The sequence below is a fragment of the Sceloporus occidentalis genome, unplaced genomic scaffold, assembly GCF_023333645.1.
Source record: "Sceloporus occidentalis isolate IW3139 unplaced genomic scaffold, rSceOcc1.0.p SCAF_14, whole genome shotgun sequence".
NCBI lineage: Eukaryota > Metazoa > Chordata > Lepidosauria > Squamata > Phrynosomatidae > Sceloporus > Sceloporus occidentalis.
Window position 1 is genome coordinate 6,899,702 of NW_028316994.1, and position 17,764 is coordinate 6,917,465.

The 17,764-nt window shown below is 42.7% G+C and overlaps 1 protein-coding gene and 1 non-coding gene across 3 annotated transcripts; one reads left to right on the top strand and one right to left on the bottom strand.

Annotated features, from left to right (window-relative positions):
• Positions 1–196: 196 nt before the first annotated feature.
• On the top strand, positions 197–15,906 carry MBOAT7 (membrane bound acylglycerophosphatidylinositol O-acyltransferase MBOAT7). 2 transcript variants are annotated; one of them, XM_089480463.1, is made up of 8 exons: positions 197–374; positions 7,006–7,090; positions 8,276–8,405; positions 9,331–9,457; positions 10,805–10,961; positions 12,060–12,420; positions 12,997–13,182; positions 14,253–15,906. In XM_089480463.1, exons 2-8 carry the CDS (start codon positions 7,015–7,017, stop codon positions 14,632–14,634), a joined length of 1,419 nt encoding a protein of 472 aa, XP_089336589.1. In that variant the 5' UTR covers positions 197–374; positions 7,006–7,014; the 3' UTR covers positions 14,635–15,906. The 2 variants fall into 2 exon arrangements, with proteins under 2 accessions (XP_089336589.1, XP_089336590.1); XM_089480464.1 differs by having other exon boundaries at positions 198–374; positions 13,000–13,182.
• On the bottom strand, positions 15,701–15,811 carry LOC149303699 (U6 spliceosomal RNA). Its single transcript, XR_016272040.1, has one exon. It is a non-coding gene; the product is annotated as a U6 spliceosomal RNA (small nuclear RNA).
• Positions 15,907–17,764: the final 1,858 nt, after the last annotated feature.

Here is a 17,764-nt window from a genome sequence, read left to right on the forward strand (position 1 = left end):
CCCCGGACGGCCTCCTCCAATCCTGAGCCGTGGAGTGACGGAAAAGGTAACCAATAGAGATGGCGGAAGGCAGAGCCTAGGGTGAGAAGGACCTCCAATCCAAAGGCCTGAGCTGTGGAGTGACGGCGAAGGTGACCAATAGGGATGGCGGGAGGCGGGGCTTAGGGCTGGGTGAATGAGAAGGTGCGGACGGAGAGGAAGCGGCTGTGAGTAGTGGATCCTAGCGGAGCGCCTTCTCCTCCTCGGGGCTCCCGCTCTGCTCCTCCCAGAAATGGGCCTCGCAATGGGCTGAGCCTCCCGGGCGTCCCCTTCTCCTCCGTCCGTTCCCACGTTCAGGCGGGCGACACGTGTTTGGACAGGTCCTTCCCTGAGAGGTGAGTGAGTGCAGGGCGCTGGGGGAAAGGAGGAGCCAGGGGCCTAGGCTGGCCAGGGGCGCCTGCACTGGGGCCACTGTCAGCGCTTGGGCTCCATCTCCTGGACCATTGGGGTCTCGGGTGCCTCTGCATTGTAGGATCCTGCCTTCAGTGCTGTCGCTCCTCCTTCGCTGGGACCCTGCGGGGATGGATCTCTAGCCTTAAAGCTCTCCAGCCCTTCTCTGCCGAAGCCCCAAAGGAGGACCAGGCTCCTCAAGGAAGAGGCAGGAGCTAGAAGCACTCGTCCTTCCTAGCAGTGGCTGGAATGGAGGCTGTGCAGGACATGGCCTGGAAAAGGAGGACATCTGGTCACTCTGGTCCCAGGATTCTGCAGGATGGAGCCATGGCAGAGAAAGTGGCGCCAAACTGCTTTGTTTCTGCAGTGTGGATGCACCCTCGGAGTCAGCGTGGCCTAGTGGTTTCAGTACTACGACTCTGGAGACCTGGGTTCGATTCCCCGCTCAGCCATGAAACCCATTGGATGCCCTTGACCAAGTCACACTCTCTCAGCCTCAGGGGAAGGCAATGGCAAAGCCCCATGAGAGGTTCACCTTAGGGTTGCCATAAGAGGGGAAAGACTTGAAGGCATGCAACAACAACACAATAACAAACACAGCCTTGAAAAGCCTGGAGTTCTGGGTCCTCTGGATCAGGAGAAGTGTAAAGGGACGGGTTGCAGGACAGCTTTGAGTTCATGTGGGAGAATGTAGCACCTTTGAGACTCACTGAAAGAAAGAAGTTGGCAGCATGAGCTTTTGTAGACTTCAGTCTACTTCCTCAGATGCATTTGGGGAATTGGAGCTTTGCTCCGCTCTGGGCCCACAACAAACTCCAATTCCCCAAATGCATCTGAGGAAGTAGACTTTAGTCTATAAAAGCTCATGCTGCCAACTTCTTTCTTTCAGTGAGTCTCAAAGGTGCTACAAGATCTCTTTACATACTGATTCTACAGACTAACATGGCTATATCTTTGAATGGTCCCTGACAGGTTTAGGATATGTGTTGCTGATCTGCAGGCATGGATCCTTTCCAATCAGGTCATGTAATGTACTTATTTGTTCTGGGATCAGGTAAGATAATGTGCCTCATCATCCTTAAAAAAAATACCCTCGGAGCTGTGTGATACAAAGCCTTCCGAAGGCCACACAAAGATGTTTGTCACACTTTTAGGTTGGCAAAATCCTCTTCAGGAGTGACAGGGCTATTTTCCTCCTCCTTTCTAACCCACTTGAGAGATTCATAGTAGTTTGGAGAGACATTTAGCCTTCTCTGTTGGAGAGCTCTGGTGCCATAAAAAACTACAGTTCCCAGAATTCCCTAGCACTGAGCCAGAGCAGTTAAAGCGGTCTCAAACTGGATTATTTCTTCAGTGTGTTTTGGACTGAAGTCTAGACCCAAAATTTGGGATGGGGGTTGAAACAATTTGTTTTTCTCTCCTAGATTCCTGAATTCTTAGTCCTCTCCTCTAATCCCAGATTTGCTGGCACTGTTTACCGGTTTTATTCACTGGGAGAAAATCCATTCCTCCCATAGTCAGAGGTTCTGAATCTGGGGTGAGATCCAAAGCACATCTGAGTAGAATCGGGAGCAGGGACCGGAGAATTTGGCAGAGGTTAAAATAGGGTAAGCATTGCATTTTCTAGAAAGGCCCTTGAGTTGGAGAGGCAAAGATCCATTAGGTATTTTGCACATGTTTTGAAAGAAGGCGGTGATCATCCCTGACAGAAATAATGGTCCAAAGGCTACTTCTTCCACAAACTGTTGCTAAAAATTATTAGTGCTTTGTTTCTTCACCCCTCAATAATAAATGCAGATTTTCCCACCCAGCTGTGGTTTGATAGGGATGTATGTTTGTTTGTTTGTTTGTTTATTTATTATATTTGTTTGTATCCCACTCTTTTCCCAGGACTGGGACTCAGTTTACTGGGCTGTAAACTTCTTCTCAGAGATATTTTGCTACTCTTAACTTCACCCTGAATTCCTTACATGCTTCACCTAAAGAGGAACATCTGATTTCACCACAATTTCCGTTTCAAGCACATAACTCTTCTGGTTTGTGTGTTTTTAAAACTTCCTTTTACTCCTTGTGTCCCATAATGGTTCTTTCTTCTCTTTCTACACCTTTATGAAGAGCAAGTCTACACTTACCGTAAGATCCAGGTGGGTCCCTGGTTTTCCAGATTCTCAGCAACCCTGGACTCCTCCCCACTATTACTGAGGATGTCGAGGCAAATCACAGCAAATTGGGCTTAAGTGGGAACATGTTCCCACATTCTGAGTTTGCTTTGTAGTAAAACGGCAGTGCATAAGCCAGTTTCCTTGAATCATTTTCAGCCTCATAGAATCAGAGAGTAGGAAGAGGCCCCAAGGGCCAACCAGTCCAACCCCCTGCCATGCAGGAACTCTCAATCAAAGCACCCCTGATAGATGGCCATCCAGCCTCTGTTTCAAAACCTCTAAAGGAGGAAACTCCACTACTCTCCAAGGAAATGTATTCCACTGTCAAACAACTCTTACTGTCAGGAAGTTCTTCCTAATGTTTAGGTGGAATCTGTTTTCCTGTAGTTTGAATCCATTGCTCCAGGTCCTGTTGTCTGGAGCGACAGAAAACATGCTCCATCCTCAATATGACATCCCTTCAGATACTTAAACAGTGCTATTATATCCCCTCTTAACCATCTCTCCTCCGGGCTAAACATACCTAGCTCCCTAAGTCTTTCCTCATAAGGCATAGTTTCCAGATCTTTCACCTTTTTACTTGTCCTCCTCTGGACACGTTTCAGCTTCTCAACATCCTTTTTGAATTGTGGTGCCCAGAACTGGACACAGTATTACAGGTGAGGCCTGACCAAAGCAGAATAGAGTTGTGCCATTACTTCCCTTGATCTAGACACTATACTTCTATTGATGTAGCCTAGAATCACATTGGCCTTTTTAGTTGCCGTATCACACTGTTGATCCATGTTTAACTTGTGATCAGCTAGGACTCCTAGGGCCCGAAAAGACAGGCCAAAGTAAAGCTGCTTCGGGTCACTTTGAAGCTGTTTAAATGATGCATGTGTCCTAAGGACTGGAGCACAGCTTTGATGCAGCTTCTGGCCTCTTAAGATGTGTGTATCATTTAAACAGCATACCTTCAAACTGACCCGAAGCAGCTTTATTTTGGACTGTCTGTTCGGGCCTCTAGATCTCTTTCACATGTAGTCTTGTTAAGCCAGGTGTCCCCCATCCTATATTTATGCATTTCATTTTTTTTTTCTGCCTAAGTGCAGTACCTTACTAGCTTGGCCCAGCTTTCTAATCTATTCAAGTCATTTTGAATTTTGATCTCCTCTGGGGTATTTGCTACTCCTCCTAATTTGATGTCATATGCAGATTTGATAAGCAGACTCTCTATTCCTTCATCCAAGTCATTGATAAAGATGTTGAATAGCACTGGGCCCAGGACAGAACCCTATGGCACCCTGCTAGTCACATGTCCAGGGTCTTGCACTTTATTTTCCTTGCCCGCCAAGTCATTCTAACCAGGGGATTCTGAGAGTCATAGTCCAAAATAACCCCTTTTTTCTGTAAAAATCTAAAAATATATATTACATTTTGAATCAGGGAGTGAGTGGCTGGGGTAGTGAGTGAGGCAGAGTACCCTGGTTTTCTTTCTGCAATGTGATCCATATGGGTAAGAAAATAAGGGTGGGGAGGGTGTGTATCAAGGTTTCTTTGAAGCCGTTCTATTTGCATGTGTCTGGCTGGCATCTTTAGAAAAGCACTTGCTTTTAATCTGCCCAAGGATTCCTACTTAAATATAGAAAGCACAGGGTGGGGAGTGTGATGAGGGATTAGGACAAGGACACTGGGATAAAGCAACTGGAAGGAAGCAAGTTTGTGCAAAGAGCATAAAACTGGTCAGAGTGTGATCAGCTACATACTTTCTAGCTGGAGTGGGGAGGGCAAAGGAAAACAAGAAAACTCAGGCACAAGCTCTTGGTTTTATACAACATATTTGATAGGTTGTATATTTTTAACTTGTTAGCCGCCCCGATTGTTCTCAGAGGGGCAGGATACAAATAAATTTTATCATCATCATCATCATCATCATCATCATCATCATCATCATCTAATGATCAGATTTAATACCACTGCAATGCAATAATGCAGTCAGATGTTGTCACTCTTCTTATCTTAACCACCTAGAACAGAAATAGTTCAGAAAGGAGAAGCCTGAAATTTGCTGGTGCTGATGTGGTCATGCTCTTGCTTCTCATCTCTCCATTGTCTACAGCCTGGAACATGATGTAGGTGGAATGGAATGGTTGTGGGATGAAATTGGGGAAAGGCAAAGCCCAATGGAGCTGGCTGCTCAGGAGGAGGAGGAATGATGACCCTATTTATCTTCTTTTCTTATCCCTAAATCAGTGGTTCTCAACCTTCCTAATGCTGCAACCCTTTAATATAGTTCCTCATGTTGTGGTGACCCCCAACCATAAAATTACGGTGTCTCGGTTCCTAAGACCATCGGAAATACGTGTTTTCCGATGGTCTTAGGCGACCCCTGTAAAAGGGTTGTTTGACCCCCAAAGGGGTTCCAACCCACAGGTTGAGAACCACTGTCCTAAATCTTTCTGTTTCTTATTCTTAAGGAGGGCAAAAATCAGAATGTGGAGGGAGACCTCAAAAGAACACAGTGAGGACCTTGTGTGTGAGTGTCCATGATATGGATATGAGTGTACCTTGACATCTGGAAGCAGGGGAAATAATAGAGTGTCTAGACAGGTTATGGCGGGGGGAATAAAATACAGTATCCTTATTGTAGAGTTACTTTTTTGGACTAAATTCCCAGAATCCTATACTCGTTTATTTATTAAAATATTTTTTCTCTCTGTCTCTGCCTTCAAGTCTTTCAACTTATGGCAACCCTAAGGTGAACCTATAATGGGGTTTTCTTGGCAAGATTTGTTCAGAGGAGGTTTGCCGTTGCCATTCCCTGAGGCTGAGAACATGTGACTTGCCCACGGTCACCCACTGGATTCCATAGCTGAGCTGGGAATCGAACCCTGGTCTCCAGAGTTGTAGTCCAATACTCAAACCACTATGCCACACTGGCTCCAAAATATTTCTATTTCACCTTATATCAAAAAGATTTCAGGGCAGCTTACAAATAAAATTAAAATAAACAATTTAAAACAATAAGAAATAATTTAAATAAATTAAAAACATATTGACAGCCAGATGTTAAGGTTTGAGCATAGGATTAGTTAGGCCTTGGAGACCAGGGTTTGCTTCCCTGCTCAACCATGGAAACCCATGAATAACCACACTGAGGCCCAGAAAACCTTAGGGTCACCATAAGTTGGAAACAACTTGGAAGAATGCAACAATAACAACAACATAAAACATAGTAAACATAATTGACATGGTGAAACAGATTTGAAAGATAAAAACAGTTGAAAACTATGTACATTAGTTTTTGAGAGAAATCAAGGAGGCCTAAAGGCTTCGATGAGTGATCACAATAGCTAGTATATTCTGGGCGTTGTAGCCAAAGAGAAACTTGCCTAATTATGGATATAACCTGGAAGACTGTCACTGCTGGAATGTGGAACAGGATTACTTCACACTATGACATTTTGTTGCAGCTCCCACTCATCATGACTAATAGATATTGGCTAATAATAGCTGTGGAGGATTGCTTGTTCTCCTCCAATTTCCTTTATCCCCTTTTTAAAGCTCCTTCAAGTACAAGGCAGTGAATTCCATCCATTATACATTGAATGAAAAAGGATCCCCCCATCTGTCTTGACTCATATTATCCACTCATTTCACTGGGTGACCCCCTAGCTATAACACTGAGCCCTGTGGCATGTTTTAGTAGAGCGAGTAGACCTGTTGAATCCATTAGCTCAAAGATTCCCAAACTTTGATTTTTCCAGGTATTTGGGACTTCAATTCCCAGAAGCCCCAGCCACCATCCAGGAATCCTGGGATTTGAAGTCCAAAACACTTGGAGGATCAGTATTTGGGAATCGCTGCATCAGCTTTATATGCCTGTTGATATGCCGTTCAACAATTGATTGAATACTTCTATTCTCATTGGGTCTAGTGAACAAGATGCTAGCTTGAGTGATTATTACTGAGTCCCAGCATGCTTCTGCATTTTGGGTTCTGGTCCTTTGATACAAGCACCCAGATATCCTAGCTAAAGAAAATTCACAACTCCCAGAATGGGGCAGTTACAGACAATGAAATACAGGCCTTACAGCAGACTGTGCATGATACTCCTTTCTTGGGGCTGGGTGGATTTGTGGAGAAGAAAGGCAAAACTTGGAGAAGTTACTTTCCTGGATTTTGAATTTTAAGAGCCACAGGGTCGGGTGAATTCTGGGAGACATAGTCTTGACACTGCTACTTTAAACTTCAGGATCATGTTGCTGTTTAATGCCATGCTGCTCTCCCATGTCCTATTCCCACCCTACCTCTGTACACACAATTGGCTTGAAAAATCAGCTGGAGGTCCAGGATCATATATCTGTCTGGTATTTCCAGTCTTTCTTGCTTTGATCTATGTAACTTTTTTGGACTGTTTATCTCTTGCTAGCTTGCCACAATGTCACCTGAAGAAATCATCTACTTGTCAGTGCTTCTCGTCTCCATCCCAATCGGTTTTTTCTTCAAAAAAGGGGGTAAGTACTAAAATTGGAGGATGAAACATTCACATGTTATAGAAGGGAAGCTATCATGAAGTTGAGATTTAGCAGTCAAGCTTGCTGCTGCTGCTTAGAGCTCAACTCAGAGCAAAGAAATGGGCTCCTACCTCTGGGATCTTTCACAGTACAGTGGTCCCTCCATGTTTGCTGGAGTTAGGGGTGAAGGAACCATGTAAATGTGGAAAAACTGCAAATTAAAAAACACAATTCTTTTTACCTGACAAAATAACTCTCTAGAAATCTCCAGTACAACTCTGTGTCCAACATCTGCCAGAAGGTGATCATAGAATCATGCTGGAGGACCTACAAATGCCTAGAGAGGTGTTTTCTCTAGGAACTTCTAGGCTCTCCAGCATAACACTATGGTCAACTTCTGGCAGAGTTGTTCTTAGAATGTATTAATCAAAACTGCAAATAATCAAATCTGCAAAAGTCAAAGCTGCAGATGTGGAGGGCCAACTGTAATTGCAGAGAGAGGAGCATTTTGTTCCGGGTAGTTATTCTTATCACAGAGCTGGAGCAGCAGGAAAAATTGTAGCTGGTAGCAGTCTTCTTTCTGTGTATCTCTCAAAGTTAGACCCACTGTTAAGTGTCAAGAATTTCATTTAAGCTGAGTGGGGAGTGTTAAAAAAAGGAGAAAGTAGGGGACACAAAACATTATCTTATACCATATGTGGTTACTTATCCATCACATCCAGGCTTGATTACTGTGATTATAGAGCTTGGAATAATTACTCTTTTCCTACTGCCACTCTCAAAATCTTTCAGGTAGTTGTGAGTTGCATTCTGAAAAAGTAACTTCCATGAGCTTTTGCTACCACTGAGGACATGTTCCATCCCATGACTTCTTTTGCTGCCATCTGCACTGCAGAATTAATGCAGTTTGACAGCACTTTTACTGTCATGTCTCAGTGTTGTGGAATCCCGAGGTTTGAAATTTGCTGTGGCATCGGAGTTCTCTGACAGAGAAGGTTAAAAATATTGCAAAACCACAAATCCCAGAATTCCATAGCATTGAGCCATGGCAGTTAAAGCCGTGTCAAACTGCATTATTTCTACCATGCAGATGCTTCCTTTGTTGTGTGGCCAAGTGAAGCTCCCAAATCTTAAACTCATCATGTTTTTGACAGTGAGAAAACAAGTCCCTCTGCTTCTCCACAGGGCCAAAAGTCAAGCAATTTGGAGGAGCGGCTGCAGGCCTTGGGCTGACACTGGCCACCTGTCACATCCACACCCTCCACTCGCTCATCACAATCCTGGGAACATGGTTTATTATCAACATCTCACCAAGGTAAAGGAATGAAGCAGGGGAGAGTCTGGTCTGGCTGGCTAAAGCAGGGAAACGTTGTGAGCTCTGGGATCATGCAAAAGGCCAGGAAGCATTGTGAAAGGGAGGGTGGCATCTTGGCCTATTTGGAAGAGGAAACCATGTTCTGCAAAGAATTATGAGTAGTTTGGATTTCTGGAGATTGGGTTTCCTAGATATTCTAGCTGTGACATCTAAAGCAGGTATGGGCAGAAAATAGATCAGGATCGACAGGTAGATCATTGGGTGATTTGTGGTAGATTGGCAAAAATGAAAAAGATTACTTGGGTCTGCATGTCATGAATAGTTGCTCAGTATAATGATCTCTTTTATCATTGTGTGTCAATGTTGTTGTTGAAATTCATGTTGGTTTATTTATTTGTTTGTTATTAACTGCTATCAAGTCAACTATGACATGGCAACCCTATGAATGAGAAACCTCCAAGTCACCCTATCATCCCTGCAGACTCAAGGCTGTGGCTTCCTTGATTATCTACTGTATTTGGAATGTGGTCTCCCTCTTTTCCTACTGCCTTCTATCTTGCCAGGCATTATTGTCTTTTCTAGTGAGTCATGCCTTCTCATGATGCGCTCTAAAGTACAACAATCTCAGTTTAGTCATCTTGGTTTCTAAGGAGAGTTCAGGCTTGATTTGTTGTAGGACCCACTTGTTTGCCTTTTAGCAGTCCGGGGTATCCATAGAATGCTTCTGTTCTCCAGCACCACATTAACCCAACATAGCACGGTGGTTATGTTGCTTGGGGAATCCTGGGAGTTGTAGACCAAACCAGTGAAGTCCTGAAATGAAAATGGGACATTTAGTGCCAAGGTGTATGCATAGTAGGGTTGAAACTGAGAAACAATTAAAAATTCTCAGCCTTTTAATTTTATTTTTCCCACCCTATACCAGGTCTTGCCACTATCTGACACTTGGATGGACCTTTTCCTATCTGCTCTTTTTCCGCACAGTGACCTTCTTTGACTTGCCAGAGCCAACCCCTTTCACCAATGCCGTGCAACTTCTGCTCACTCTCAAGGTAAATTGGTGCTGTGTGGTGGATGGGTTAAACAAGGGGTGGGCACAGCATGTAGCCCTCTAAAGTTGTTTTTGTGGCCCTCAACCTTCCCAGATTCCCTGAATCATCTTTTTTCTGGCTCCTATGAAAGGGGTGAATTGGAGAGGCAATTCACTGCTTGAATAGGTTGAAGCTTCCACTAAGGTTATCAGGTCAGGGCTGAGATTTTTGGGCCAAAACCTGAGAATAAGGGGCATCTGATGTCACAAGGTGTAGCTCCTGGTGATGGTACAGGTTGATATTGCAAAGAACAGTCTCTGGTAAACATGATACATTAAGCATCAACCACACTAGCTGAGTGTATACTATTCAAAGCACCATATATAAAAATGAAGAAAATAAGCACATGCACACTTTTCAAGCTAGTTTTTTCATTCTGAGATTCCTTCCGCTTGCCTCCAGATGGGGAAAAAGGGACCAGGCCCTGAGATCTGCTTAAATGTAGTGCATAGGGTTGCCAGACTGAAAACTGGAGAGGATTATCCTACCTTTAATGGTTGTGTGGTGTTGGTTATTACCTGGTTATGTGATAAAGCCACAACCAACACTTGCTGAAAATGCTTCTTCTACCCAACCATTAGAGTATACAAAGGGATCTAGCAGCACCTTTGAAACTAACTGAAAGATAGAAGTTGATAGCATGAGCTTTCATAGGCTTGAGCCTACTTGCTCAGATGCATTTGGTGCAGTGGAAAGCCCAGGGATAGCATTATGTGTGTGAGAATGTCCATAAGAATATAAACTTTTGTTGGTGTGGAGATGAGATGGCAAGTTCAGTTTTAATGATGGTCCATTGGGAAACAAGACAAGGATATTGGCTAAAGCTACGATTAGTAAATAAGCATATGAATGAGTATTGGGATACCAAAAAGAAGATGTGATGAACTGAACAAAGAGAGCCGCCATGAAGGTGTGAGGTTTGCTAATGTTATAATGTGTGTAGTGAGCAAGGAAATAACCATTAAAGATACAAGGGCCCTTCAGTTTCCACTCTGGGACCCTACCTCACCCCATGTTCTCTTAACATTTAAAAACAACTGTTTTGCTCTTCTGATTACATCTACTTTGGGTTCCCCCCCTTCCTCCTCCTCCTCCTCCTCCTGCTACTACTACCACTACTACTACTACTACTATTGTAGTTATTTTAATTATTATTACTATTATTATTATTTTGATATTTTTGGCATAGAAGGCTCCAAGGACAGTGATTTGGGTCTTCTTGGGTCTTTTGATGTTGCCAACCCCAGATTTAGAAAAGAGACTTTAGGAAGTCTGTTTCTCATGATGCGTTTAATTTTGTTCCCCCAGATGGTGAGCTTAGCCAATGAAGTGCAAGAATTCACACAGGCGAAAAAACAGGAAGTGACATCATTTTCAAAGTCTTCTGTGATTGGTGTGATTCCAAAAATGCCTGGACTTGTGGAGATCCTGTGCTACAGTTATTGCTATGTGGGACTCATGACAGGTACCTGAGTTACCTCTCAGAAACTTGCAGTCAACAGGGCAAGATGAAATATTGTCTGTATTCCAAAACTCACATTGTGTACTTTGCCTTTGGTAGCCATAGGGGCTGAAAGCCTTTTATTACCTTTTTATTGAGGCTTCTGACTACATATACAGAAATTGATGACTAGAAACAAAGTATAGGTGAGGCTGTATCCACACTGCAGAGGTTTGACACCACAACTGCCATGGCTCAGTGCCATGGAATTCTGGGAATTGCAGTTTGTTGTGGCACCAGTGCAACGATCTGGTGCCACAACAAATTACAGTTCCCAGAATTCCATAGCACTGAGCCATGGCAGTTAAAGTAGTGTCAAACTGGATTATTTCTGCATTGTGGATGCAGTCTAGAAGATCCTAGCATTGTTGCAGTTTACTTTTGAAGGAAAAAGAACCTCAGATGAGAACTGGTGAGCTGGAGGACCTACATATTCCTAGAGAGAACATTTTAATAAAATCTATGAATAATCAAATCCGCAAAAGTAAAAGCTTCAAATGTGGAGGGACAAGTGTCGTTTCTTTTTTTTATTATTGTGTGTGTCTGGGGGGGTGGGGGGTTGCCTGCTTCTAATAAAGTGGCAATTTACAGTTCAGGATCTTGTAGTGCCATTTGTAATGAAAAAAACCCACCAAAAACAAAAATCCCATCCCTTTAAAAACAGAATTTAGTTTGTTACTATTGTCTATTGTTGTCCATGAATCTGATGACAGGTTGTACAATATGGAGAAAAGTAGGTAAGCTTTCAATACACATCTAATTGTTGGAGCGTGTCAGACAGGAGAAGGAAGCGTATTCTGCATATAAATGGAAGTGGCATCACCAAGAGATTCTCTCCATATGATACTGAGGATTGAATGTGCCTGTAAGAGAGAAGTTTGTCTCCTGGGTAATCATTTCCCAGGATGTACTTCTTCTGTAGACCTGAAGGGTCAAAACAGTGTCGTTGTATCACCAGATTCAGCCAGTAGGCATAGGACACCTAGTCTACTGAACACATGAGACTCTTATTACACATGCACCTAGGGCCCTTGGATCTGAATATCATTTTCTTGTATTCAGGTCCATTTTATCGTTACCGTACTCACCATGATTGGCTGAACCAGCCTGATTCTTCAGTCATCCCGAGCTGGCAACCACTGCTTTCCAGAGCAAAAATGATCCCCATTTTCGGGGTGTTTTTCCTGGTGGTCTCCCACTTCTTCCCTCTTAATTATGTCCGAAGCGATGCCTTCTACGAACGAGGGCTTCCTTTTCGCCTCTTCTACATGGTGCCCATCTTCTTCATCTTCCGCATGCGCTTCTATGTGGCCTGGTTGTGCGCTGAATGCGCCTGCATTGCAGCTGCCTTTGGTGCTTATCCAACTGCTGCCAAATCACGGTCAGGTGGAGGACCGACTGTAGAATATGAGCCACTTAGCAGGTGAGTCAAGAAGGCATTTGTCTTCTGGGATAAGCTTCCATTTCCAGTACAGATTTAGAGAACTGCATTATGAGAATCCTACTGTACAGATACTTTGTCAGTTCAAACGATTGTGGGTAGTTGAACATAAGCATGCATGCATGCACAAAATGCATTTTATATTTAAAATGTATGCAAATGCACATTTAACTTTGTTCACTTTGTGTAAACTGAATACAGCTGTACCTCAGTTAACAAAATAGATGTGTTGCTGACATTACATCTTTTACAGAAAAGGAAGGGAAGGCTTTTTCATTCGCAAACATCATACAATTACAAAATTGAATTTGTCCATTTCTCTGCATATCTTGGTGGAAAGGACCATTTATAATATAAATGTAGGATGGTTTTTAGATACATAAGATTTAATACTACACTGTATTACAGAAGTTACAGTGCAGCTTTTACAGAACTCTGCAACTAAATGCCAACATTCTGTACTACTGGAAGCTTCCAGAAAACCTTTCAGGGGCAGCCTTAGATAGAATGCATTACATCTGTCAGTTCTGGACAATTAATGCTTTGTTTTCTTTCAAGCAGATCAGCTGATGGGGAAGCATCCACAATCACCTATGATTATGAAACAATCAAGAATATTGATCCACATGGCACAGATTTCTGTGTCAAGGTGAAGGATGGCATGCGCTATTGGAACATGAGTGTCCAGTGGTGGTTGGCACAATACATCTACAAAAGTGCACCTGTCCGGTCTTACGTCATGAAGTGAGTAACCTGGCACAAAGGGAGGAGGGAGTACATGAAGATTTAGGTTAGAGAGAAAATAATCAGATAGAGTGAGCTGAGAGGGTCGATATGAAGGTGAACTGTGAGTTTATCGGATAGTTTGGGTTGATATGACAGGTTCTTGTGGAACTAGATAAAAAGGTGAATTCTAAGACAGTAGTTGTATGAAGACAGACAATGCCTGAATCAGCTGGAGAAAGGCATAAATATTCACATGAGCTTTTTCAGGGAGAAGCTTCCATAAGTAAGCCAGTTATGATCCCAAAGTATTTTATGGCCAATTTGAATGGTAGGGTAAAGCACTCCAGGATAGATGCAGCAAGTGAAGTAGTTAGCAGGGAGGACTATAAAATGGTGCTGGTTGATGTGGGATGAAGACAATCATATACAGGTACTTTTGTTTTATGCAGAAGAAGGACTGTAAAAAGCTGGTGCTTATGGACTAAGATAGAAGGAACAAAATTATAGAAGTGTGGAAGATTACAAATGATAGTGGATACATTGAGATATGGACATCACAAGATATAGATGCGGACTTGGTTTGAAATGAATAGTGAAGGATTCTGGGAATTTAAAGAGTAGCGAAACCTGATAGCAACATTGGAGGCATCAGAGCTTGACAATGAATGTGAGGGAAACTGTGAAGGATTCTGGTAGACTCTGCAAGGAGAGAACTCTCAGATTAACAGTGATAATATTGATGGATTTGTGGATCCATTGATGGATTGATTCCATGTTGCGTTTTTGTTTAACTTGGAGGTCCAATTGGCATCAGCATTGGTTCCTTTATGGTGCCATCTTAAAACCTGGCTTGTTATTAAAGCCTTTGGGGCGTAACTGTTCAAATCTACATGCACATAATTTTAATTGTTTCAGCCTTTTAAGCTGCTTCAGAAGCCTGCTCAAATCATTTTCTTGTTTTTAATTTGTAATTCTTTGTATTGTTTTACTTGTTTTACACAGTACGCCACCCTGAGATCCTGAGATCCTGAGATAAAGAGTGGGATATTAATATTTTAATAACTAAAATAAGAATGGTTTCTTTTCAGGAGCGCCTGGACTATGCTCATCTCAGCCTACTGGCATGGGATTCATCCTGGCTATTACCTCAGCTTCCTTACCATTCCACTGTGCCTCGCAGCAGAGGGTGCCATGGAGAGTGGGCTCTTGAAACACCTCTCCTCTTCCGGACGTGTCTATGGTGACTGGGTGCAGTGGTTCCTGAAGATGAGGGCCTACGACTACATGTGCATGGGTTTTGTGCTGCTCACCTTTGAGGACACCGTTCGTTACTGGAGCTCCGTCTATTATTGCATCCATGTAGGAGCTGTGGCATTCTTCCTTTTGGGGAAAGTGTTGGGCTTCAGGAGGGGGCAGGGCTCCCAGAAGGCCAAAGATGGAGCTGTGGAGAACCCCCAGCACTTTGAGTAACAAAGCCAAGACAAAGATGACACAAGCTTACGACTGATGGCACCAGAAATGAACCAATCCTGATGCCAACTGGACCTCCAAGTTAAAGGAAAACACAGCATGAAATATAATAATAGATGGAGAGCCATGATACAAGCGCTCCCACAGGCCCTGGAGGCCAGGGAAGAATTCAGTATAAGACTGTTTTTAAGTGTTTCACTATTAAATCTACTGCTGGAAAATCCAAGAATAGGAAACAGGAACTGAGCCTCAATATCCTCCCTTCTCCCTTGCACCCATGGAGAACTTAGGAATCATGGCATAAGCTGCTTTCTGTGAGAACTCACTTGACACTAGTGAGTCCTCAGGGGGAGAAATCTTAGAATTCTTATTATCTAATTGCTTTGCTTATTTTATTTTCTTCCTATCTTTCCTTGCCCTCCCAGAAAGCTTAGGAGCCCTGGTTCTTAGCATCTCTCTACCTTTCTTTTTCCAAGTTTCCATTTCCATTTTTTAATTTTTAAGCTAGCTCCAAACCTCAGCAGCTTTACTGAGGACAAGCTGAGTCCTTGCAATAATGAGTTGAGCTCCATCTTTCACCCGCTTTCCAACACTCCGTTGTTTTCATAGGGTCTTTTGTAATGTCACACTTGTATCATTGAAAGCATGCGGTGGGTTTGGAAGGAAGATTTAGAGGTTTACTACTGTGTGGTATATCAGCTGATCATGGCAGGGTGTAAAAATGTGTTGAAAGTCACAACCAGATCAAGTGTGTTTGGAGATACTTTTGCAGTATATTGTGCAAAAATTTGTGAGGCTCTTGCTTAGCCTAGAATCAGTGATATCTCAATACGGATGAGATTCTGAAAGGTAAAAAGGCACCTCCAGGCCTGGAACATGGAACTGCAAAAGGATGATATAAGAATCATGTTCTCCTAATTTGCTGAACAGGTACTAAGGAAAATGAAGTTCTCCAGAGAAAAAGTGATATATTTAAATGCATCAATTTTCAATTATGAGGACCTGAGTCAAGCCATGACAGTTGAGCTTTTGTCTGCAAATTACAGCTCTAAGACATACAAACTCTAAAAATACGTATTTGAAGATGTGAGTCTTGAAAACATGGTTTTGCACAGGGGCCATGCTAATCTTCTCTGTATCGTTCCAATTTTAGTATATGTGCTGCCGAATCGAGCACGGATAACATCTTTATATTAAAAAAAATCTCTGAAACCCTGTAAAAATATTTTGTGGCCTAGGCTGATTCCTAACTGCAGAATAAAAAGTTTTGTTAAGAAAATGGTTTTAATTCAATCAGTTCATTGTTTAATTCTGCAGAGGGCAGTAAAGGATAAATCTCTGGGCTGGAAAACGGTGGTCTCTCAGTTCCACTTGCAAATAACTGGATTTCAATTGTCCAGCTATAAAACTAATAGCAATATGTAATCTGAAAATGGACTGGTATTGGCAGCAATGCCAGAATCCTTCCTTCAGCATATAAATTACTTCTTTCCTCTGACTGTGCCAGAATTATCTTGAATAGATGTGTGTACTATTTTAAATTATACTCTCAGTTTCTTTGCTGGGACATATTTTGGATAGGAAACTTTTTGCCCTACCAACAGTTTGGACTACAACTCCTATGATCCCTTATCATTGGCCAAGCTGGCTGGGGCTTCTGGGATCTGAAATCCACCACATCAAAGAGAGTCAAAGTTTCTCCACTCCAAGCTATGGGCTGCTTCAACACATTTGTTCATTCACAATACCTCATTTGTCTAAATATATACTCAAGTATGTAGTGTGTGGAAATGGTAAAACAGAAGTAATATCTTGTAAGAGATGCATGTTGGTGAGAGAAAACAGGCTGTGTATCCTTGCATGACCTAAAATCAGTGCTATGTAATGTGTAAAACAGCTGAATAGTCATTTAAGCGAAAACAATCCTCCCCACATTCCCCATCTCATTCAAGAGGCAGCTATATTCATACTCTCCCAACATTTAACAGGTGAAAACCAGGACATGTGGTCAAGCAGCATCAATTGGGAAAAGTTATTAATGAGAAGAACTTTGGCTTTTCTCGGTTAACTGGGAGGGGGCAGACCTAGAGGCCATACAAAAACCCCTCTAGATCACAGGAATCCAGTGGGCTTCATAGCTCCCGTCCTTGATTTAAAGGCGAAGCAAACTGCATCACTGTCATTATTGTTTGTTGCCAAGTTACTGCCTTTGTTCATGGGGCAAGCTGTCCAAAGGAATAATTAATCCAGCCTTGCCCACTTACTTCCTTGTTCCTTGTTCCCTCTGATGAGAAGTGCGCAGAGCAAGAAATGTAACCTGCAGCCATGGCTGATAATTGGAAAAACCGTTCGAGGAACCGAGAAGGTCAAGCAGGTAGTATGGGATGATGGTTACCTTCTGGGATTTGCTGGTTTGATCTGGGACTGCTCCACCCCCAAAAGGCCTCCAGCGTTTCCAAAACTTTTTACATTAATAAGTTTCTTCTGATCAAGGGGGGAGGATATTATGCATCTTTGCAAACACACTCTTAGAAGTGAGGTGGGTGACCAGATGTTCACCTTTTCTAGGAGATGCCCTCAACCTTCTGTCCAGGGGGAATGTCAAAATCTCAATTTTGAGCATGATTAAGAAGCATGAATTTACATTTCTTTAAGTGTTTTTAGCTTTTCGTGGGTCATGATGTCCTACATTTTTCTTGAATGTCTTACATTTTGTGATGTGTTGTCAGTGGTGGTTAGCTCATTCTGCTCACCTTGTGGGTGACACTTAGAATAAAAGCCTATCCAAAAGCGAGGGATTCCATTTGAACCAGAAGTGAGACCAGATTGCTGGCAGTTGAGACGAAAAAGATGAAAGAGTAACATTTAAATTGACTTACAGGAGAAAGCTGACAAGTCAGAGAACCTTCAGTTAATCTCATTAAAAATGATGGCATAAACCCACACTCCTCAAAGCGATGTGCTCCAGATGTGATGAACTACAGCTCCCATAATCATGTTGGGTTGTATCCAACTCATCTGGAGAGCATCCAAATGAGGGAAACTAGGGTAAATCTTTCAGATCTCCTAAATGGGGCAGCCAAAGAACGTGATAGGGTTCATATAGGAACAAGTTACAATAATTTTTAAA

What these genes read in the sequence shown, in the direction of transcription:
- MBOAT7 (XM_089480463.1), top strand. Translation starts at nt 7,015, where the DNA reads ATGTCACCTGAAGAAATCATCTACTTGTCAGTGCTTCTCGTCTCCATC. An exon ending in ATTATCAACATCTCACCAAG is followed by an intron (nt 8,406 to 9,330) that starts GTAAAGGAATGA and finishes ACCCTATACCAG; the next exon opens with GTCTTGCCACTATCTGACAC. An exon ending in AACTTCTGCTCACTCTCAAG is followed by an intron (nt 9,458 to 10,804) that starts GTAAATTGGTGC and finishes TTGTTCCCCCAG; the next exon opens with ATGGTGAGCTTAGCCAATGA.